The 25,217-nt window shown below is 40.1% G+C and overlaps 1 protein-coding gene across 10 annotated transcripts in view; it reads left to right on the top strand.

Moving 5' to 3' along the window:
• Window positions 1-25,217, top strand: part of EPB41L1 (erythrocyte membrane protein band 4.1 like 1) — a 212,276-nt gene that overhangs the window by 127,060 nt on the left and 59,999 nt on the right. For all 10 annotated transcript variants that reach the window (XM_081947589.1, XM_081947588.1, XM_081947582.1 and 7 more), the window contains one exon: window positions 15,611-15,813. In XM_081947589.1, the coding sequence (XP_081803715.1) occupies window positions 15,625-15,813 (189 nt within the window). In that variant the 5' untranslated portion in view covers window positions 15,611-15,624. The remainder of the gene's footprint in view (window positions 1-15,610; window positions 15,814-25,217) is intronic.

The following is a 25,217-nucleotide window of genomic DNA, read 5'->3' as shown; positions in this document are numbered from 1 at the left end:
AATCACAAAAGACAACATAAAATGAAGGAAATGTCCCTGCACCCAAAGAAAATATCCAGAAAATCCTTACCATGCCTCCATCTATGAAATGCCCTTCCACTTTTACATCATCAATCCATGCTATATGTGTCGTCCTCCCAGATGATTCAGATATTTTACTGGGAGAGGACCCTGGCTGAATCTAGACTAGAGCCTTCCAACTTGGCAACTTTTAAGACTTGTAGACTTCAACTCCCATAGCTGGCTGGAGAATTCTGGGAGTTGAAGTCCACAAGTCTTAAAAGTTGTCAAGTTTGGGGACCCCTGATCTAGACCATGTTTGTAATACACAGACTATGAATCCTTTTTACAAATTTTGAAGTAGGCAAGCACTTGAGAGAAAGAAAGGGCAATACTCTCTGATGATTGTGCTGTTCAGTCTCCTAATTATTTTGGGATGTTGCTTCTTTCATTGAGCCACCACTGCTTTTTCCAGGACACCACCTGTCCATACTTGTCTAGCCAGTATCTCCTGTTCCAGAACATTTGATTCTTAGCCTAATGAACATGTTTGCATTTCTAGACTTCATCTGCTTTCACCACTCTTGAATAAAGACACATTTTGGAGTCATGAATGGGATAGCATCGCTCAACAATAGCTGCCCTTTGAACAGAGGCAAGCTTTATTGCAATATTAAAGGGCTTTCTTTGCAATTATGATTTTAGGGTTTATTGGTCAGTAAACCAGTGAAATACCAGTTAATGCTGAGTATATCCAGTCAGTGTAGCAAAAAAGTACACAGTGAAGATATGAGCCACAGAGAATGTGCAATATCTTAAAGGTTGAGGCTTTAATAGCGATTTTAACATGTTTTCCTTGCTGGGATGCCTGTTGAGAGAATGACAAACCAGATTCATTGGAAAAAATAAGATGCACATTTTGGTAACTAAATTGGTTGAAAACCCCAAATAAATAACTTACATTTTTTATATATAAAGGCAAGTCAGTGCTGTGTCAACTGAAAAGAAAACTTTTTGGAGAGTTAATAATAAAACTGTTTATATGTTTTTAATCCTTAAATGCACAGAATAATAGTTCTGATGTCTTCACTCCACTTCTAGTTGGGAATAGAAGATATGGGGACAGAGAAACATTTTTTCTTATTACTTTTTTCCTTATTAAGAAATACATCTGAAGAATTTCCAGTATATTCATAGAAAGAACATTTAGGTACCAGAAAGACGCATGGAAGAAATGCAGAACCAATCCAGTTTATTGTCAGACTACTGAATCAATAAAGAAAAAACTCAGATGATGATATGAAACTTGACAGAGGATGCTGAAAAGCAAGTGTTTTATTGATGAAAAATAAAATATTTAGGCTTTGTTCTTACAAAAATCAACAAAGATTTATTCAATTATTACTTACTCATCTGTAAATACATAACAACAGATATTTTTAGAATGAAGAAATTAAATCTGTCTTGGCTATGAATAATTACATTGATAAAATTATTTTACCAAGATTAAAGTTTCTATTGCAAATAATTACAAATTATTCAACCTTTATTATGAATAAGGCATTAAATGATTTAATAAAAGGCTAATGATCAAATTCAGAAACTTGTAGAATTCAAAAGAAGAAGGAACTGTAGCAACTATAAATCTTGACTGGGCTATCATGCCAGCTAATTAATATGAATTTCAGAATGGATTTTAATTCTTTATGGTTGTATCAAGTTTGTGGAAGGGGCAGGCCTTTTAGAAGTGGTCCAGAGATATATCTGAATTAACATAAACCATTTTCTAGAGTCTGTATAACATTAAGTAACTTAGTGTTTGAGTCAAATGGGACAAAAGCCCTGATTTTCCCCTTCTTACCTCTATTTATACTTATTCTTATTTATTGGTCCTTAATACCTCATTATCAAATGACTATGTTATGATTAAACTTTGGTCAGTGGAGATTGAAATTGGTAGATTTTTTTTTGTTATCTGCCTCTATTTCATTGCTTAATTTTATTATTATCTTTATTATCTGTTTTTCAATATCCTTTTAGACCTTATTTGAATTCGTATTATATTAGTTTCTTTTCTTCTTGACAATTCAAATGCCTAACTTATAAAAGTAATGAAGTAAAATGAAAAAAATGGGGAAGGGAAAATAAACATAAATACAGAACAGGGGGCACTGGTACCCACTGCACATTGAAGTATGTTAAGTCTCATTTTGTCATGGCCCCAGAGTAAAGCCCAAGACACAGGCAGACTAGGTCCTACTAGGCACTGCTTCTACTAATTTAACAGCAATTGCATCAATGCTGACACCTTCTTAGGTCCCTCCTCCATCAGGACTAACCCTTAGTTAGTCAACATGAGCAAACCCCTTCAGCCTGAAAATCCTGCAACTCATGAAAGGAAAGCGCCTTGTGAGCTAGCAGCAAGATGCTAACTTTGCAAGCAAGCTGGGTGCCTCATTATTGGCAACAGCTGAGCAAGGAAAGAGCTTTTTCCTACTCTTCCAGGGAGAGGATTTAAACTGAGCAAGGATTGCCTTCTGTTGCTGGAAGCAACTTCGATATCTGGCTTTGTGTATTCTTGCTGTTCACTCCTGTTACGTTTTCGATCTTAGCACGTTCCTGACCAAGTCTTGGCTCGTCACTCTCTACTTTTCAAGACCTTGTGAGTTTCTGATTATGGACTGTTTGACTCGGATTACATCTTCTGTTCAGCCTCTAGTAAGCTGCCATGCACACACATACTCTTCCCCCACTCCCTGCTCCCCAACCCCCTTTTCTGTTACCTCCCCATACCTGTCTGCTGCTATCTGTTCTGACAAGCTTCCTGACCTCTTCACAGGCCTTGCTTCAAATACTCTGCTCAGTTGCTCTTTTCCAATTTTCCTTGTGCCTCCCATTGTTTCCCCCTCTTCACTGAATTTTGTATCAAACTTCCTCCAACATGTGTGTTCTCCTGTCCAGCACCTCTGCCTGAATCACACCTGCACTTTGCCTGCCAGTTGCATGGGCATCTATTGCCTTTGCTGAAGTCGGGACACAAAGCATTTAGGCATGTATTTATTTAACTGTATTTGGAACCCAGCCCAATTGGACAGTTTACACCTGATTGTAAACAACATGATATCCTTGTAACAGTACATTAATTTCAAAATAGTCAATTACAGTCACCCCAGTTCAAAGGCATGCTTGAACAATATGGTGCTTAAAGGTTTGCAAAATGCAAGGAAGGTTGAGACCAAAATATGTCCTAGGATATATAGTATGTTCCAAAACATGGAGGTTACCACTTGAGAAAGCCTGCTGCTGGCCACATTCCATGTACTTCATTTTATGGTGTGTACAGTTGACACTCAACTAAATTTTAAACCTTAGAGATCAAGTAATAAAATGTTATCAACCTGTTATTAACCTAGAAATAGTTAAAATAATATAGACTTTTGTTCTGATCCAGCAAAAATATTGTGGTATATTTTCTTGCATTAGAAATTGGTTCCCACTTTTCAAAATTTATGCAGTGTGTACCTTAAGTTAGAGAAAATTGGACATTATTACTATTTTCTGTAGCTGTCAATTTCTACACTTAGCTGTATTTGTCATTTCATTCAATTCATATGGCAGCTGATCCCATTGTAGTGACTCTGGGTGACTAACAACAGTTAAAGAATTTTAAGAATATGTAACTTTGTCTTGAATAACTAGCATGTAAGTGGAAGTCTGCTCTGTAGCTTAAGTAGACTTGCAAGCTTTTAGCCAGTTCCCCAGCTAAAAATCAGGTTAAAGTGCAGCCTTGAATCTGGTCACTAGAGAACAATGTTTGCCTAGAATGTGGATTCATTTCTAAGAGGAGTGATTTGACAAACCAAGTAGCTGCTACGTCCATGGCGAGTCTTGAGGAATCGATCTGGGAGGAGTTTGACTTGGTTGCCATCGAGGATTTGGACAGAATGCGTGGACGACTGCGACCCACCACATGTTTATTGGACCCGTGCCCCTCCTGGCTTGTACTGGCATCCTGGGAGGTTACACGAGACTGGCTCCTGGGCCTAGTGAATGCTTCGTTGAGCGAGGGGTCTCTCCCGGCCGCCTTGAAAGAGGCGGTGGTGAGACCCTTGCTCAAGAAGCCTTCCCTGGACCCTTTGGAGCTGGCCAATTATCATCCTGTCTCCAACCTTCCCTTTTTGGCGAAGGTTGTAGAGAGTGTGGTGGCCTACCAGTTTCCACGTCATCTGGAGGAAAATGATTATCTAGACCCGCGCCAGTCCGGCTTCCGCCCCGGTCACAGCACGGAGACGGCCTTGGTCGCGTTGGTGGATGATCTCTGGAGGGCCAGAGATAGAGGTTGTTCCTCTATCCTGGTCCTATTAGACCTCTCGGCGGCTTTTGATACCATCGACCATGGTATCCTGCTGTGCCGGCTGGAGGGGTTGGGGGTCCGGGGCACCGTTTTGCGGTGGTTCGGCTCCTACCTTTCTGGCCGGACACAGCGTGTGTTGGCAGGAGAAGAGAGGTCGACCCTACGCCCCCTTACTTGTGGGGTGCCACAGGGGTCGGTCCTCTCGCCACTCCTTTTCAACACATATATGAAGCCGCTGGGTGAGATCATCCATGGTTTCGGGGTGGGATACCACCTGTACGCTGATGATACTCAGCTGTACTTTTCCACCCCGAACCACCCCAACGAGGCCATCGAAGTGATGTCCCGGTGTGTGGAAGCCGTACGGATCTGGATGGATGACAACCGACTCAAGCTCAACCCCTCCAAGACGGAGTGGCTGTGGGTACCAGCTCCCCGGTTCAGCCAATTAACTCCATCATTGGCCATTGGGGGCATTCAACTTGCCCCTGTGGAGCGGGTGCGCAATTTGGGCGTCCTCCTAGATGCCCGGCTGTCCATGGATGACCATGTGACAGCCGTGGCAAGGGGGGCGTTCCACCAGGTTCGCCTGGTGCGCCAATTGCGCCCCCTACTGGACCGGGACGCCTTACGCACAGTCACTCATGCGCTGGTGACGTCTCGCTTGGACTACTGTAACGCTCTCTACATGGGGCTTCCCTTGAAATGCACCCGGAGGCTACAGTTGGTCCAGAACACAGCCGCGCGGGTAATTATGGGGAGTACTAGGTACTCCCATGTGACACCGTTCCTGCGCGAGCTGCACTGGCTTCCTGTGGTCTATCGGGTGCGTTTCAAGGTTTTGATAACAATCTTTAAAGCGCTCCATGGCTCAGGACCTAGTTACTTGCGGGATCGTATTCTGCCCCATACATCCCTGCGACCAATCCGCTCGCACAGAGACGGCCTCCTCCAGGTGCCGTCCACTAGACAGTGTCGGGGGGCGGCGCCTAGGAGTAGAGCCTTCTCTGTGGCGGGTCCAGCCCTGTGGAATGACCTCCCTCCGGATATTAGGAATACCTCTGACCTCCGCTCCTTTCGTATTAAGCTTAAGACCCACCTATTCCAAGTAGCTGGCCTGGCTCAACTTTGATCTAACCATATCGCTCCTGACGGGTTTTTAATTGGGTATTTTAATTATATTTAATTATTTAGGGGTTTTTTAATCACTGTATTCTAATTGTTTTTTATTCATCAGCTGACCTCCTCCTTGTGTATGTCTTGGTATATGTCTCTGTTATATGTTTGTTTTGTCCACATATTTATTTCATATGTTTCATTGTACGCCGCCCCGAGTCCTTCGGGAGAGGGTGTGGCTAAGAAATAAATATTTATTATTTATATCTCTCTTTCTTTCTTGGCTCATCATATCTAGATGTGCTCATTACCATGTGTTACTCAATGTCTGTCCTTGCACCATTTGTTGGCACTTGCAGAAATGATTCGGTAGGCGCTATGCAGTGATGTTACTTCATGCTTAGCTTTATTTACTGTATTTACAATATTTTGATTCTACTTTTGGATAAATAAGATCATCAAAATGGAGATTTTTTAAAATAAGAGGTTATCTGTAGTGTGCTGAGTTATTGTTATCATGATTGGTTAAGCATGCCTGTGATCTTGCATTGTTGTTTGGTTACTTTGGCTGCTTGATTCATTAAAGCAAGCAGCTGCAAAACTTGCTCTTGGTTATAGTGCCTTGTTTTGATCAGTAGAAAAGTTCTGATCTGATTATGTTCTCTTAATTTCACTTAAAGGGAAAAAAGAGTCAAGAGATGCAGAGCCAAGGAAAACAGAAAAGAAAGATTAGTTCTTCAAGGCCAGATGAAATAGTGAATTATGGAGTATTGGTGCTCTCTGTGCTTGGTTGTTTGCTTGCAGATGTTTCATTGCCAGTACTAACTAACATTGTCAGTGCAAGTAAGTGTGGAGTTTGCTCCTTGTTCATATGCAGCAATTTGCCTTGCGATTTTTAGTGCAGTTTTCTCTCTGTTAGTTCCTTAATAGATAACTGGTAGGACAAGCTCTTTATGAGAAATTAGGATACCAACTGAACACAGAGAAATCCTAATATATGGCTTTGTTTTTGTTTTTGCTATAGATCCTTAGGTGGAACAGTTTTTTATTTTTTAAATGTAACTCTGCTATTCTTGTAGATAAAGAAGGCAATCTGCTTGTTTTGAGAAATCTTTAATATTTTGTGCCGAAGAAAATCATCATTCATTAAATACAAATTTGAGGTGTTTCAGAGACCTAGAGATGAAAAAGCAGAAGCTCATGAGAATGGTGACAGCAGAAATAAAACTGTCAAGGTAGACTGGTTGTGGACCTTTTGAACAAAAGTGTGCATGGGAATTTGAGGACCTGCACAGATGAGCTGTATTTAAAGTCCACGGACACTTAGTAGAACTGAAGAAACTTGCTAAAAGGCACTAATCCATACCAGCCTATGGAGGTTTGTCTTTCTCATGGAAACACCCATTCTTCACTGTCATAAGCTCAAACCAGGAATTGTTTACCAGGGAACAAACAATAAAAATTTCACAGGAACCTGGGATTGGATGGGATTGAATGGGAAAAACTTGCCACAACTACCTTGCGGCCACCTCGCCATGGCCAATTCTCCACAGCTAACTCGCGGCCAACTCACCATGGCCAACTTGCTGTGGGCCAATTTGCCATAGCCAACTCCTCCTGGGGCAACTCACTGGACAATTTAACAATTCAATTTAATTATTTAAAATAAATAACAATTATTTTAATTTTTGTCTTTCACATTTCATTTTGTCCCTTTTTTGCATCAGTTCTTTAATAATTCTATTCCGCCATTTCTTTGATATTGATGTAATGCTTGTCCCGCAGTGAGTTGACTATGGTGAGTTTTCCCATGGTGAGTTGGCCATGAGGAATTGTCATAGTCTTTGGGAACATATAGCATTTAGATCAGTAGTTTTCCTTTACTATATTCTTCTGTTTTAATTTCCTAACCCAACTTACTAGGACCTCTTACTTTCTCTTGCTGTCAATAACCCTCTTTGAATTTACAAATACAAAGATTGAAGGCTAATGCCAAGAAAACTTTAAAAAGAGAAATGCAGAAAAGATTTTTCTTCCCTCCAGACAAATATAAACAACTTCAGTAACTCTAATATTTCATTTTAAAAAAAAACCTACTTCCCATATCTCATCCCTTATTAATACCCAAGTTATTTTAAAAAAGGATTCTATTTGGTTTTGGATCCAAAGTTTGAATCTAAGTTGGTTGAATCTGAAATCTTGGCATAGACTAGATTCTGCTTTTTCAGTCCTTTTCTGCATTGTGATTATAATGTGCTTTCCTAAGTCTGTATTTTTGATACTTCATTCTTATGTTTGGATACATTAAATCCAGATTAGTTTTGATCCATCTTTCTTTGAAGAATTGGGCAGGATTGATGCTGGTGGTGGTTTGTGTAATAGCTTTGTGTTTCAACAGGAAGAGAGCCAGTTTAATCTCTAAATCTCCCCAATTCATTTTCCTTAAACATCCCTTGAAGGCCTTCCCTGCTCTCTCTGCCAAATAATTTCATGCCAGGCGGGAAAATGCTGTTTGAGTATGTTTGGTTCTATTTTTTGCTCAAAACATTAATGACTTGTGCATTAACTATGACCAATAATACTAGCAATTGTGTAGAAATAAAAATATCCTGAAGTGTGTTGTAGATTGCTTTCTGAAGTTGAGGTATGCATGTCCTGCCACTTTGAGGGAGCATCTACTAGAACAAAATTTTCCTATTAAGATATATCTCATTAGAAAACATTGTGCTAGTTGCTACATATATTTTAGTCAATCCACTGAGTCGGGATTAAATTCCTCAACTTTCTTAAAACACACCTTAGTAATTTATTTTATAATTTATTCATCTGTTTATGGTTCAAGACTACGTCACAGAATTTTTTAAAACACGACATACCATTGACACATGCATAATTATATAGTGTGCGTGTGTGTGTGTGTGTGTGTAGGTCTTGGTGTATTCGGGTCTTTTCCCGTGTAAGAGTGAGAGTATCTTGGCGACGTTTCGACGAGATCCCACTCTCTATCTTCAGACTGGTGTTTTTGGCTTCGTGCTTGTGCTAGCAAAGCGTTGCCAAGATACTCAATCTTACATGGAAAAAGACCCAAATATGCCAAGACCTACATACCTGTACCATATATATGTAGGTCTCACTCGCCATTTTCAGGCTGGGTTTTAGGCTTAAAGCGTGGTCGGAGCTGCCGTCTTTCTATAAATCTTGGTGTGTGGGTGTGTGGAGTGCTGGCTTTGTTTCAGTAAGTGGAATGATTGGTTGTGTGGTTGTATCATGAGTGGTAGATTGGTGCTGATTGGTGCTGGCTGTGTGTCCGTTGTTGTTTCGTGTTGTAACAGCCTGGGTGGTGGGTGGGACTCGTTTGTTGATTAAGGCTGGTTTCCAGATGTGTGGTAGGCGGGAGTTATTGTCACGTTTATTCATGTGATGGGGGTGTTTCTCTATTTTGATAGCTTCCATAATTATTCTCTTGTTGAACTGTTCAGTTTTGGAGATTAACGTGGTTCCTTCAAAATTAATTTCATGTCCTGTAGCTTTAAGGTGCTGGAAAAGGGAGGAAGTTTTTTCTTTTTTTCTTACTGCGTTTTTGTGTTCTGCGATACGTGCATTTATTGTCCTGTTCGTTTGTCCTATGTATGTTTCAGGGCAGATTTTGCATGGTATTTCATAGACTCCTTGGTTTTCTAGCTGGATTTTGTCTTTGGGGTTTCTTAAGATGTTGGCTATTTTTTGGTCAGTGTTGAAGGCTGTCGATATTGTGTTTGCGGAGAATTTTGCTGATTTTATCTGTGGTGCCTTTGATGTAAGGGAGGAGGGCGATGTCATTGTCCTGTTCTATGTCTCAGTTCTTGGGGTGAGTCTCCCTTTGGATTAGGTTGGTAATTGTTTTTCTTTGGAATCCGTTAGAGATTAATAGGTTTGTGAGAGTGTGTAATTCAGTTTTCAGGTGGTCTTTGTTGGCTTGGCGTTTGGTTTTGGAGATGAGGATCTTGGCTACAAAGTTGATCTGTGCAGGGTAGTGATGGGATTGTGCATTTAAGTAGCGGTTGGTGTGTTATGTTATGCTGAGTCTTCTATTCAAATTCCTGATTCAACAGTTAATATGGAGAAGAACTTGATTGCTAACTATTCTGGGATCTATAAACACATAAAGATGTTAAGGGAACAGGTATAGTTATTTATTTATAACTTGGAAGTGGAACAATTCAGGAAAAAAATATTGGTAAAGCTAGAAAAATTTGAAAAAAAGTATTAGAAGAAAATCCAATTATATTTTTAAAGAGTAATCAATGCTAAAATGATCCTCTATTGCTGTCCAATATTATTCCAAATATTTTTCCTAAGTTGTAATAGAAAGATTTTTATTGAGGACAGATATGTAAAAGAATAGAAAAGCTTGTCTCAATCCCAGGAATATTTCTGTGTTCAGGATTAGAAATTCCAGACGAAGATGATACTATTGATAATGTTGCAAATAAAATTGCTTTTATTTAAACTAATGTCTAAAAGCAACATTTCTATAACACGAGTTTTCCTTTTTGTTTTCCTCAGTCCTTCCCCCCAAAAAACTGTAAACATGTGGAAGAGACTAAACCAAAATAAATCACTCTGTTTTACTATTATGTGGATGGTTTGGGAAACTGAGGTTTAGGAATACTTGGTATATTAAAGTTCTTCAATTTACTTTTTACTCCATTTGTAATATCCTTTAAAAATGATGTTAAATTTGTGATTAAAATATCAGTAAATAATATAGTTTCATGAGAGACAATCACAATGCATAAAAAGCACATTTTATTTTCTTAATGTAAAAAAATGAATTTTAGATCTCAAAAGTTGTTTTTTCCCATTTTCCTCTATTTTTTCCCCTATAGCCTCAAAATTTCCAGAAGTTTTTTATTTCTGATTTTCAAACACTTGTTCATGTGTAATAATATTCAGTTTCCATTCCATTCCATTTCAGTTGTATTTATTTATGAATTTAAACAGCGTCCATCTCACAGTTTAGGGACCCAGCCTATAATTGTGACTCTTTTTATGGTGTTTATTCTCCCAGCAGCTCTAACAAAATGAGGCCACTGTTCAAAGCCAATACTAAGACCTGATGGCAGGCAGTTTCTTTTTCTAGAGACTCAAAAATAAAGGGCAAGGTGTGGATAGCTAAGGTAGTTCTACATCCCTGAAGTTTCTTAAAGAAAAAAAAACTGACTTCACCAATCATTGGCTTCATTTTTTTAATTAAAGCATATTGTTAAAATTTAGAATCCTGGATTTTGGCAAAAAGAGGGGCACAGTTATATATATCCAAATGAACACTGAAAAGAGAAAATTAGACAGACATTCTGTTCCCTCTGTTACTCTTGAAAAGGGGAGATATGGATTTAGACCTTTAAAAAACTAAAGTTAAAGTTAAAAAGCTAAAAACCTATGTAGAAATGCAAAGCAGAAATATTTGTTCTGTCAGAATAATGTCAGGAAATGTATAAAGAGATGTGACTTACTGCTGAAGTCTGCAGCAGTATTATTTCACGTTGTAGAAGTCCCAATTCCTTAGGGTTAAGCTTGTGGTATTTGAAATACTGGTTGAAATTTCAGGAATCAGTGGTCTTTGCAGGAAGGGCTGGGTAGGGGGCAAATGATGAAAGTTGTATTGTGCTGCTGTGAAGCAAGCACACTTGTATTGTACATGCATTGTGACATTGCATGTATGTAGAAAAGAAGACTAATTGGTGTCTTGGTGTTGCAGAGATGCTTTCATTATTTTGATGTGCAATCCTGAGGTTCCTTCTGCAAGAATCTAGCATGCTTTCCCCTGTTATAAGCTACCTAGGACGGCCTTGGTTTGAAAGATACATACAAGCTTTTTACATAAAGATCTTTCCTCTGAGAAATTGCCAAGCTGCTGGTTTCCCTTCATATAGACAAAAACCTACATGGAGTTGCATGCAATGCAGAAATGGTTAAGTTCACAGTGCATTATATATTTTCCCCTTTTGTATCAGCCATCTTCCTTCTTGTAGTCTTTCTATACTGTACAGGTTTTATTGTTCTGAAAGCTATTGCAATTTTTAGGGTTGTGATAAATAAACAGAAAGCTGTCAGCTAACAAACCCACAAAAATTATTCTTTACATCTATCACTCTCAGTGAATCAGAATTTACTATACCTGCAGCTTCTTCAACTCGTTTTTTCCCCTTTTGTTCTCCCCCCCCCCATTTCTCCTCCTCCAGTTCAATCTGATAGAGTCCTGTATGGTATATTCTGTTGCTAATGCCCATGATATCCATTCTTCCTATCTTTTTCTATATCATAATAGTTAGGAAAAAAGCAGAAATATGGAAAATGGTGGGCTGTGATCAAAGAGGGAAGAAAGATCCTTTTCCCTAGTTCAACAAGCAATTTCAAAGTAGAGGAATAATCTTTGCATTACAACTTGACATGCCTTAGGTAGAAAGTCAGCCTTCAGAAATGTTTGCACTGCTGTTTTGAAGCATGAAACTTGAGTATTGCACAGGATCATCAGAAAGCTCGTTTTAGGTGAAAGTAACACATGCTGTGTATAAAACTTGCTGTGATAAAGGAACCACAGTGGTTTCACTCTAGGAAATCTTACAGCAAAAGTAGTCCCTGACCAAAGCATTTTGGTTTAAAGAGGGCACATTTTCTTGTCATTAATTAACTAAATGAGAATCCCTTGTTGAGATGGGCAGCTATAGAAATCAAATCAATAAATGGTAAATCACGAATTTTGCTCCAGAATTTTTTCCTCTGCACTTCCTGTGGATTTTTCCCAAAGGGTTCAGCAACCTCTTTTGGAGGACTAGCCAAAGAGAGGAAATGGCAGCATTTTAATGCTTTTAGGGGTGTATAGGGAATCACTTGCAAGAAGGAATTCAGCTGATCTTTGCATTTTTGTTTAAAATTATATACCTTGGATCCATAGGCAAATGTTATGCTGAGTCCCATCCTTTAAACTGTTGAAAAACATGGAGTTCCACTTGTCAGAACCCCAGTGCTCTGTGGATGTCATTTCTAAGCCATCTTCATTAGTCCTCATCTTGCTACTTGAATTTCTCATTTCAAAAATTGGCGAAAGCTATCTGTGTACCATAAATACCTGAAAGATTACCCATCATAGTAAGTGAAAGAGAATAACGTCACCTATTCCCATGTCTTCTTCAACCAGGTACTTCATAGATAATATTGCATTCTAGTTAGATTGAGAAGTGAAAAGCCTCTCAGAAGAAAACATGAACAAATCTTTAATGTAATGCTGCTGTGAAAACTTCATAATTCATGGCCTTGAAGTCACCAAAATTAAGCTTTACTTGATGAAGATTCCTTAAGACTTGACCATGCATCAATCTATTTGGAGGGCACTTTTCTTTTTAAAAACCTGCAGTTATAAGACTTTGGTTCTCAGAGTTCTAAAACCTGCCAGAGATAGTTGTCTTATGGTCTTTTCACAGGAAGCTGCCCTCTGGAGTGCTTGTGGGCAATCCTGAGTTCTCTCCTTGTTTGGAGGGGAATTCCAAGAAGCTGATCCATCTGCTATCTTCTTATGCCACTGTGGTCATTGACCTCTCTCTGGGCAGAGCTGTTTTCTCTTTCCCATTGCTTCCCCAGAAGTCACATTTATCATATTTATCTTTATATTCTGTTTGGATTAAGATAAAACATTGAAATGACCACATATGTTAAAAAAGAGAAAAAAACTCTAAGCTTGTTTTTTTTTTTTTACATAAGTGTATATAGTCTTGCATATTTGGGAGGAATAAGGAAAAGATTCTATTTTGAGTCTGAAGCTTTAATTCGTTTTTACCCTTCTTTTCCAAGGAGTGTTTTGCACATGTAACTTTAAGGCATGATTCAGATAATACAATGGTTTATGTAGGACATTAACAAGAACATTAGCTCTATGTGGACTGGAATTTGCTGGGTGGATTAGAACTCAATCAAGAATGTGGCTGTATGGTGTAGAGAAAGGAATTTCTTTCAGAGAAGTTTGCCAGTTTTTAACTTTTAACCCAAGCAATTCTGGACTGAGGCTTCTTCAATACATGAAAATTTACCATTTATTTTGGGGGTGACAACATAATATCTGGTTATGTTGGAGGTCCACAATGAGCTCCAAGCGAACCAGCTCTAGAAACTCCAGCTGCTGCCTGTGAAAGGTTCCAGGAGCTTCCACCAAGCAGAGCTGCGGAGCAAACAGGTCCGTCCGACCTGTCGAAGGAAACCCCTCCTACTGAACTGCGCAGGTCAGACAGAGCTACCCAAAAGCCCGCCTACCTGCATGACTACGTAACAAGTAGGATTGTTCCGTCCAAGAGGGGAGGGGTTTTAGATACTTGTTCTAACTACAGTGGTTTCCACCAAGGGCTGCTGTCAGACTCAACCTTCTCTGGATTGTTCTCACTTGTTGTACTTAATAAAGAGCTGTTGTTACCGTTAAGCCTGTGTGTGCCTATCCATTACCCAATCTAACACAAGGGTCCACCACTCATGCGAGTGGAGCTTTGCCCATCGTTCACACAACCAAATTTCAAACAAGCTGCAGCCCAGTAGTGGGTTGCAGCCTGGGGATTGGGGACCCTTGGCATAAACAGCAGCTGTCTTTCATCTTTTGCTAGACTGAATTACAGGGAGAAAGATCAGAAATTTTATCATGCGCTTCAAACAAAGATTGCACTAACACTGGCACGGGAGTGTCTGCCAGACAAAAGAGACGTTGTAGATGAAAAACTCTCATCATGCCTTGTTTTTATTGTCAGAAGCCTTTGCAAGCTGTGAGATCTGCTGTGTTGTCTGAACTATTACGTTGGATGGAAATTTTCAGCTGGCACCAATCAGCAATATCTGGTTATTTGGAGAAATGTAATTGGTTTGGTGCAAGCTGTATTGCTTCAGTTGTACCCTTATGTGCAGATATATTAGGCATCTTGTTAAGCCAAACAAAAATGTACAGAAGGGACAGATTAGCAGTCAGAGCTCAGCAATCAGTGTTTGTTTTTGCATTCTAATACCCATGTGGAATACATTTTATTTTGTGGATGGAGAGATTACTGTTGCATGCAACAAAGCTGTAGGTGTGGTGCTGGTTTGATACATGGCCTCCATATGATCCTATAGTTCATAAAACACAGGCAGAAAGATCTGGCTTTGTAGAACACAACAATATTTTTGTTTACATTTTTCCTGCTCTACCTGAACTTGTCTAATGCAGACTGAAGATTATGGGAGTTGTAGTGAAACATTTCTGGAGGGAACCTACTTTGGGAAGTTTGCTTTTTCACATTAAGAGACTATTGGAATTGATAAATATTCGTGGTAGCAAGATTTCAGCATGTCAGATTTAAGTGTAAGAGAATGCTAAGTTTCCAAAGCCCTAAGATTTGTACAGGTATGTATAAGATGGAGTAGATGGGGAGTTCTGAAATGAAAACTACCAGACCAGAGGGCTTTTGAAAATGGGCCAGGGACACTAGAGTACATATTGCTCAACACCTCTTAATATAGAACAGGACTACAACTTAGCTTTCCTTCTACCACAATTGTGACTGTTTACTGAATTAGAATTGGGGCTAATACTTTTTTTTTTTTTGCTAATTATTCTTAGAATAGCCTTGTGAAGTAGATTGTGCAGAGAGTGGCTTTCCCAAAGTTCCCTCACCTAAAATTCTTGTTTTTCAACAATAAGAGCATCCTAGAGCCAAGTAATTTATCTGATCAAGGTGTAATATTTTACAAGATGAATACACAGAATTCTGTAGCGTTCTAATTTTTCTCTTATGTAAAATAATGCTCTTTAGGTAGTCTTGCCTTTGAGTTTCAATCAAAGCGCAGATTTAGCAATAATAAATGTGGGTATCAGTCTGCAGCCAGAAGGAATATTTTACTGCAACAATTCCCACCCCTGAGTGGCATATCAGCAGAGTAGGTGCTTGAGATTGGAGTATCCAGGTGTTGGATTGATTAACTATGAAATTTCTATTGAGAATACTCTCTATAATTTTTTGTGCAAGATGGCACCATGAGGCACAGGTGTATGCCATAGAGGTTGTGGGGAAAAAAACTTCTTTTAATAGGTATGATTACACATTTAATCCCATTCTCATGTATTTCATCTTCCCTTTGCAAATGCAGAATAATCAATAACAATGATGACAGAGACGGGCCCAGATTTGGAGGTGAAGAATGCTCAAGAAGGAAGTCCCCAGCAGCAGCTGGAGGCAGCAGCAACTGGGCCAAACACAGTGAATGGTAGCTCCACCAACACAGTACACAATCAGGAAGCTGACGATAATGAGAAACCAGGAGCCCTCAGTGATGCTAAACATGGGGAGCGGGTGAGTTTACTCTGTTGCCGAAGGTACTCTTAGAAAGTCTTAGAAGATATCTTCAAGGCTGGAACTAAGCCATTTTATAAATGACCTCATTAAATACAAAACTGTGTTTTTCAGCATATGCAGAATGGGTTCTCATTTATTTGCTGAAGTTTAGCAGTAACTACAGCTTTCACTTTCTATAACAAAATGTATTCAGTGCATGTAACCATTGTGCACAGAAACAGGCCTGCATTGACTTTCTGTGCTCTCTTGCAACTGTTGTTTATTAGAAACTACAACTGAACACTGAAAGCTGGTTAAACCCAGGAGAAAGCTAATCCCTTCAACCTGGCTGCATCCACAGACTGGAGGGTTGCTTGAGGTGTATTTACTGTTCATAATATCTAATGCTGTCACTTAGCCTTTTTAACAATAACTTCAATAGTTTTAATAACGCTCTATTTTAATATTGCTGTTTTACTATTTCATTGTATGCTGCCCAGAGTCACATTCTGTGAGATTGGCAGACATATAAATATGATTTATAAATGAACAAATACTGTAGGCTAGTAGAATATACCTAGTTCTGTTTATGGTGTCATAAACAGGTAAATAATATGGCAATGTTTCTGTTAAATACCATTGAATCAATGTTATAAAGAAATCTCGTTTTCCTTATATATGAATGGCCAAACGCTACATTTTTATCTCTATAGGAGAAGATGTTCATGACAGCCTGTACAATTTATATGTAGCTTAAATTGTGGCATTTCTTGCTTTACTGGTGGTTTTTTTTTTTTTTTTTGGTAATTTGTAATACCCCCCTCTCCCCCAGTAGAACATTCAAAGCATACAATAGCCATAAAAACAGTTTTTTATTTCAAAAGCAGTTTGAAATATACAATAACAGAAAAACTAAGGAAACAATAACACACTGGGAGTTTTAATATGATGCGAAAGTAAGGTAATCATTTTGTCTAATTGCTAGGATTTAAGTTTACATAAACATAGTCTATATTGTCCACCTGGGAATAATGTATCTGCAGGTGTCTGTTCCACCTTTGAGCATGATAGCATAAATATGTCATGTGATCCTGCTGCTGGCTCAGGAATTCTAAAAGTTGAAGTCTACAGGCTGAGAACTGCATCCTAAGCTCTTAATTGTTAAGCAAACAACTAGCACAATATTTTACATATGTATGTGGATGCTAATGAGAAGTCAGGAGCCTATAACGATGTCTCCAGATCAGAATTAGGAGTGGGCTGTGCCCAGAGTAGTATCAGTGTGGAAAGGAACAGGAAATTGTCAACATTTATCCCAGGAGCAGTTTTTAGTGTCAAGAGTTCAGCTTGTGATCATGTTAATTATAATGATAATGGTAACAACCATGGTGGAGCAGTGGTTAGAACATAGTATTGCAGGCTAATTCTGCTGACTGCCAGCAGTTCAATTCTGACCGGCTCAAGGTTGACTCAATCTTCCATCCTTCTGAGGTTGGTAAAATGAGGACCCAGATTGGTGGAGGCAATATGCTGTTTCTGTAAACCACTTAGATAGGGTTGTAAAGCACTATGAAGTGGTATATAAGTCTAAGTACTAATTGTTATTAATTCCTTTAGTGTGTGTGCAGAGTGAATCTTAATTATCTCTCTCATTCCCAATGTAAAAAAAAAAGGTAGGATCTCAAAAGATGTGTCATTAGGTGTCCTTGGTGCTCTCTCAGTTTGCTTGTTTTTATGCGGACGTTTCATTACCCAAACTAGGTAACATCATCAGTGCTAATAAGGAGTGCTGTTTGCTGTCAGTTTATATTCTAGTTGCTTGCCTGTCAATGTTGGTGAAGATGGTCTTAGAGATTCTTTGATTGGGCTGTTTGTTGTTGGCTCCTTCGGTAGTTTCTTGACTGGGATATGTTTTACTTTATTGTTGGTCTAATGTCAACCTTGGAATTAGTCTATTCTGATCTGGGTGCTGATTGCTGGTGGAGAGGTGCTTGGGTCTTGTTTGTTTTTGGGCTGGGTGATAGTCTCTTTTGCGTAGTCTGTAGATGTTGTTAAATGTCTATGTGTCTGTTGATGGCTGATATATCAAAGTGACAGGCTTCTAGAAATTCTCTGGCATTTTTGGATTTGATGTGGTCTTGGATGGTCACACTTTCCCAACTGAAATTATGATGAAATCTGTCTATATGTTATGAAATTAAAGAATTTTCATCATGTCTTCTGGCTGCTAGTTGGTGTTAGTGGATGGATTCTATCAGTCTTCTGCCTGTTTATCCTACGGTTGTTGCAGTCCTTACATTGCATGTTGTAGATGACTCCTTCATTTCTTCTGGGGTTGTTAGATCTTTTGGTTTGCTTAGGATGTTTTGAAGGGCTTTAGTTGGCTTGTGTGCTATGCTGATTCTATGTGGTTGTAGTAGTCTGTTGGTGGTTTCTGAGATATTCTTGATGTATGGCAGTATAATTCTTTTTAGGGGTTTGTGTTGGTTGTGCTGTATTGGATTGAATGGTCAGGGACATTTGATAAAGCTGCATGGATATCTATTTTATTGGAATATGTTGTATAGATGTTCTATTTCCTTCTTCTACTGTTCCAGGTTGCTGCAAGGTGTTTGGGCTGGTCTAAATAAAGTCCTTGCATAGTTTCTCTTGTGGGAGGTTGGTTTTTTATACAGATGTTGTGTTAGAGATCAGCGAGGTATAATATGCATAGGATTGATATGGACTGATTCTGGCCTTTCTGAAAACTGCTTGCTTTGATAAAATTGTAGCAGTTGGTTTGTTTGGTTGCTAAAGTATGATCAGAGCCATGTTGGACTAAGGATATTTTTGTCTATGTCATCTTAGTTCTAAATCTGATTCCACTGAAAGAAATATGTTCTATTGAAATCTGGAAAACCTTTCTAAATCAAAGTATAGAATTGAGAGCCATGAAGTTCTTAAATGTCTCAGTAATGCCCTGGTTTTGTTCAGTTTTCTTTAAACACCAGTTTAAAGAAAACAGGGAGTTTATTTCAAGATGTCACATCTACAGTATCTCTGCTTAGATCCATTAATGATATGCTATTCAAGACCAACCTTTCTATCCTCTTGGCTGTCTTTAACTGCTTACTACTCTATTTATCAAAGTGGTAGCCAGACATTTAGCAAATAACTAAACCATCTGGTTGATGTTTGATTGAACGTGGCTGCATTGATACACATTAATATATGGTCCAATTTTGTTAGTCCTATGATTATTAACATAATTTCGGAGAGCTCACTTTCTTAAATGAGTTGAATTTTCTCTTAAAATGATGCATCTGTAAACAGTAATTGGTTCCTCTACATTAGATTAGTTTCTATGAATATTGTGAGCCTGGGAATTTTTGTTTTCATTACCAGAAGTGAAAGGAGTATCCAGTTGTTTTGTGCAAAAATTTGTTTCTGAAATTCTCTTTTCAAAATTTAATCAGTATTATTTATTACATTTATTATGACTGCCTACTCCAATACATTCTGGGTGACTTACAAAGCACAAACATGTAAAAATGTTATGTGTTTTAAAAACAGAAAATGTGGCAACCTAGACTTCACACACATACACACATACACTGAGAAGCTAGTTGAGGGAACCTGGAGTGTATCCACTCAGCCCACATGTATAAGGTGGGTAGAAACAATTGCAGATAGGCAGTCTTGAAGTTAACAAAGCCCTATGCCATGAAAATCATATGTGGTTAAAAAGTGGGTTTAGTAAATCTTACTGATCTGCTGCAAGTGATATAACCATTGTATTCTAATCTTAGGTCTGTACTTGCTTGCTTGCTTGATTTGTATACCATCTATTTCTGAAGATCCTGGGTAGCTATCAGTCAGTGTCAAAATTTGCATTAAAAAAGTGGTCCCACAAAGCAATGAATACCAAAATTACATCAAAATCCTTGTTGACCCTCTAAGCATTATTAACTGGGCTTGGTGACAGTTGGAATCCAACTCCACCTGAAGAGCCATAAATATCCCATCCCTGCTATGGATGAGGGACAAATAATTGCTCTGGTAACAACAAACAAGTTTTTTAGTTTGTTTTCAGTATAGTCTGTATTCTTTTTTATAAAGCAGGAGGTAAATAATCTGGGTACAAGATGAAATTATTATAGGATGCTATCGTAAGGGTATTTATTCCAAAATGTGAGAAAATATACACCTTGGTATATACCAGACAAGACAGTATTCTGCCACAATCTATTTTTAATGGCCAGAGTAGGAATAAGTCCACTAAAGCATACCATTGTCCATGACTCAATGCAAGGCAATGGCGATTTACAAAGTAGAGCCAAGCAATAAGATAAGAAAAAGGATCCAAGAATCCTGAGCTTCTAAAGGATACAGTATAGTAAAGAAATGGATGATCAGGATATCAATCAGGAGTATCTTCATATAATGTTCAAAATAAAATATTAAAAGAAGAATCCCTCTGACCAAGCTGCGAGGACTTTTAGGGAAGGCTAATCAAATAGTGTACTATCCTTGAACTCAGAAATTAAAGAGTTTTCACAACATAAAAATAGAACCAGATAAGTTGTTACTTTCGTATGTCCCATCCCGAGAAACTTACTCCATATAGCTCTGTAACACAAGGGTCCCCAACTCCCTGCCCGGGAACTGGCACAGATCTGCGGCATGCCAGAAACTGGGCCGCACAAATAAGTGAAGCCCCATCCTCGGGATGCAGACAGCACACAAAACCATGCCCTCTCCGGTCCATGGAAAAAACTCTCTCTATGGAATCGGTCTTTGGTACCCAAAAAGTTGAGGGCCGCTGCTGTGACATACCAGAGGCTGAGTGTAATACATAATTACATTTCTCTTTTTCACCAAATCAGTTTCACTACTGAGTTAAAGATGGCGAACAAGAATGATACACATTGTTATCCTCCCCAAAACTTCTGTTTGTTACAAAATGTTCGTTGTTGCAGAATCCCATCTGGCATTGAAGAAAATGTTCAAATAGCTTCTTATTTCTTACAATGAGTAACACCTATTAGTCAAACAGATACCAATTGTCCTGGCTTATGCCATTTATCTTGCCATTGTTGTGACTACAGAGTATTATGCCATTTCCCATCTGAAATGTTTCCCTCAGGAAATAAAAATGTCAAGTGTAAGGTCAACCTAAGAGAATTTTAAAAAAAAATTACGGTTGTATCTGGAGAGGTTCTTATGTGCATTGATTCAGAACAGCTATTTTATAAGAAGTGCCAAATGAATGTTAAGAATAGCGTTTGTATTGTACAAGGCAGAGAGCATAGCAAGAAGGAAGTAGCAACAATGTGTAAGCATCTCTCTCCAGGTAATTCTGTCAAAAAAGAAATATTACAAGGCTAAAACCAAACCTCATTCACTCCCTGGTTTTTCCTCAGGGTTTTCTATATCAGGCTTATCTCTATTGTGTGAGGAACTACAATTGCAAAAGGGCCAGCACTGATCTGGTTGCTGAGTACAGATTGAAGTTGAAAGTATCATCAGTGGGAACCTTTCTAGGTACAGCGTACAGATATTTCCTGAAATATAAATGCTTTTCACAGGCCACTATCATATGGTATGCATCTACTGTTTTTTATATTGAAAGCCCATGCAGTGGTTAAATATGATGCTAGCTTGGTGCAGTGTATAATAGACTGAAAGCAAAACTTTCTCTTTTCTATAAAACACATCATAGCACCCAGCTGTCAGCATTTTGCAATGGTCTGGTGCTGAATCTTAACAAATTTGCTTTTCAGAATTCTTGCATTTTCACTCGAGAGACATTTTTTTCTTTTATTTTCACCTATGGTATCATTCAGTATAAAATTGTTGATTGGCAGCATAGAACTAAATTAGTCAAAATTGCAGCACTGAATATGCTAGGAGGATCAGGAATCAATTGTGCTACACAGAGCTGAATGGCATAATCTGTACACATAAAGCAAGCCTAATGCAGTTTTGTGTATAAGTGCATATACCCCCTCCGCCATTGCATTCATATAGAAAATGTTTTTCAGTTTTCCAGTCCTGGCATTTCCTGGTGGTCTTCCAGCCAAAGTACTAATCAAGCCCAAGCCTGCTTGATAGAAACGTTCTGAGTAAATATAAAGGTAGCTCTTGACTTACGACCACAGCTGAGCCCCAAATTTGTAACTCATGGTTAAATGAGTTTTTCCTCATTTTACAACTTTTTTTTGCCACAGTTAAGTGAATCACTGCTGTTTTTAAGTGAATCATGTGGTTGTTAAGCAAATCTGGCTTCCCCCATTAACTTTGCTTGTTGGAAGCCAGCTGGGAAGGTTACAAATGGTGATCACTTGTGCCAATTGCCAGTGCCCAAATTTTGATCACATGATCATGGGGATGCAGCAACAGTCATAAGTGTTCTGTAGGGAGAACGAGGCAGGCAGGAACTGAGGCAAGGCAGGTTGAAGCTAACACAACCTGGGTCACGAATAGCCTCCCCAGCACCCTAATTATGGCCTCCGAAGTGGTGGATGACCAGCTCCACCCACTTCGAGTAGGCATCTAGGAGGACCAAGAAGTTCTGCCCTAAGAACAAGCCGGCGAAATCCAAATGGACTCGTGCCCATGGAGCCAGGGGCATGTCCCATTCCCTGATGGGCACAGAAGGGGGAGCCAGATTGCTGGTAGTGCTGGCAGGTGGCCATCCAGTTTTCTATTTCCTGGTCAATCTTGGGCCACCACACGTAGCTTCGGCCCAAAGCCTTCATGCGCACAATGCCCGGGTGAGCAGGGTGCAGGCAACTTAAAATTGGTAACCTAAGCTTTGGGGGAGCTACCATTCTATTGCCCCATAACAGGCGCCCGTTAAGGACGGACAGCTCATGCTTCCATATATAATAGGGGTGAAACTCAGGATCTACTGGCCCCTGTGGCCACCCCCTGCTCACCCAGTCCAAAACTTGGGCCATTATGGGGTCTGTGGCAGAGAGCCTGGCAATATCCTGGGTGGATACTGGCATGGCCAACTCTTCAATTAAGAGGACCAAAACTGTAGGAGCAGGGTCCAAAACAGGAGCTGGTCGAGGGCAGCGACTGAGGGCATCAGTGTGCCCCAAGTTTTTTCCTGGTCTATATTGTAGCTGATAATTATACACCGCTAGAAAGACTGTCCATCTGGACATTCTTGGAGACAAAATCTGAGGAGTCTGGCGATCCCCCGCCAGAAGACCCAAGAGGAGTTTATGGTTGGTCACTAAGTGAAAAAAATGACCATAAATATCATTGTGAAACCGCTTTACCCCCCTACAGCAGTTAGGGCCTCCTTATCCAACTGACTGTCATTTCTTTCAGCTGCTGAGAGCATGCATGAATAATAGGCAATTGGGGCTTCTGAGCCATTAGGCAGAATGTGACTCAGAATGGCCCCAATGCCATAAGGCGATGCATCGCATGCCAAAGTTAATGGGAGGCGATCACTGTATTGCACTAATAAAGATTTGGATGTAGGGACATCCTTAACTGCCCTAAGGGCTGGGCTTCCTTAGACCCCCCCAATGCCAGGGCGTCTTGGAGTCCAGGAGCCTATGAAGAGGCTCTGCCAAAGATATCTTATGGGGTAAAAAAATGGAGTAAAAATTAAGCAGCCCCAGAAAGGTTTGCAGTTCAGCCTTAAAGGAGGGCGCTGGGGCTTTCTTAATTGCTTCTACCTTGGACGGGGTAGGGTGGATGTCTTTGGAATCAACTAGATACCCCAAAAATTCTTCACTGGGTACCCCTATCCTACACTTTTCTTGTTTGAGTTTCAGCTCCGCTTGGCGGAAATGGGTCAGGATTACTTTTAATTTATCGACGAGCTCAGCTTGATCCAAAGCGGATATAAGCAAGTCGTCGAAATAGGATACCACCTCTGGTAGCCCCTGGAGCATCTGCTCCATTAGGCTCTGGAAAATACCTGGGGCTACACTGACCCCAAATTGTAAGCTTTTACATTTGAAAGCTCCCCAGTGCGTGACAATGGTTTGAGCCATGGCAGTGGCTTCGTTCACCAGGGGCTGCTGGTATGCTTGTGCCAAGTCTAACTTGGCAAAAATGTTTTCCTGGCCCAAGGAATGGAGCAGATGTTGAACCACTGGCACTGGGTAAGGGTTGGCTTGCAACCCTTCATTAATGGTGCATTTAAAATCCCTGCAAATTCTAATACTACCATCCTGCTAAATAGGTATTACTATGGGGGTCTCCCAGGGGGAGTGGTCTACTGCTTTGAGCACTCCTTGTGCTATTAATTTATCTAGCTCTAAATCTACTTTGGGCCGAAGAGCAAAAGACACTCTCCTGGGTTTTAGACATATTGGTGCCACCTGGGGGTCCAAGTTAAAAGAAATGGGGGTCCCATTATATTTACCAAGCTTGTTGTCAAATACGTCTGCAAACTTGCTGGCCAGTGCAGCAAAGGAATCTGGAACAATGGAGTAGATGCCAGAGACGTTGAGCCCCAATGTGGAGAACCAGTCAAGCTCCAGGAGGCTGGGCAGATGGCCATCTACAATGATGAGAGGAAGAGACCCCTGGAAGTTATTGCTGGCTATGGTGAATGTGCCGCAACCCACAGTGGGTATTGGCTGTCCTTGATAGTCTCTGAGGCAAAGTGGGCCCTGCCTGAGTTGAGCTTTGGTCAGGCTGGGCCCTATCCATTTGATAGTAGTCCAAGAGACCAGAGATTTGGAAGAGCCAGTGTCCACTTCCATTTTGCAGGGCTCTCCCTCTATGCGCACAGTCAGGTATATCTTATGGGTAGGCTTAGTCAGGGACGCATAGCTGATAGCCCAATCAGGGTGCTGCTGGTCACCTTTGATAGCAAAGCAGTCTTCGCGGTGTTTGGGAAGTCTCTTTATGAATTGTCTAGACAAGGCGAGCTCCGGAGGTGGGTCAGCGATTGGCATGGGCACTCTGCAGACCTGGGCTAAATGTCCTTTCCTGTCACACCGACGGCATATTGCGCCTTTGAACCTGCAGAGTGACCTTGCATGGTTCCCGTCACAACTCAGACAACCTGCCTGAGGTAAAAATCAGCCTGAGTCTGTTTTTTCCTGGTGGCCAGTTTGAGGCGGCTAATTCTTCTTCCTCGTCCGAGAAGTCTTCATCATCATTTTCTTCATAATGGTCAGCATGGTCCCTTCTGGCATGGGTGGCCGGTGGCAGAAATGTCTGAATTTCTGCGGTCAATTTGCCCAACATTTCATATGCCGTGGCTTCATCCATGGCTGCCTGAAGGCTCAGCTCTTTTTGTGCCAGCAAGCATCGCTGAAGTCTGAGGTCTTTGATACCACAGACCAGCTGTTCTAACAGGGCATCATCCAGCACAGGAAAGTCACAGTGCAGGGCCGCTGTTCTGAGGGAAGCCATGTAATCGCTCACAGATTCCCCTTCTCTCTGGGTCCTCTGCCTAAACG

This window comes from Natrix helvetica (assembly GCF_964273705.1).
Source record: "Natrix helvetica genome assembly, chromosome: 3".
Classification (NCBI taxonomy): Eukaryota; Metazoa; Chordata; class Lepidosauria; order Squamata; family Natricidae; genus Natrix; species Natrix helvetica.
This window is presented reverse-complemented; position numbering and strand designations above follow the sequence as displayed.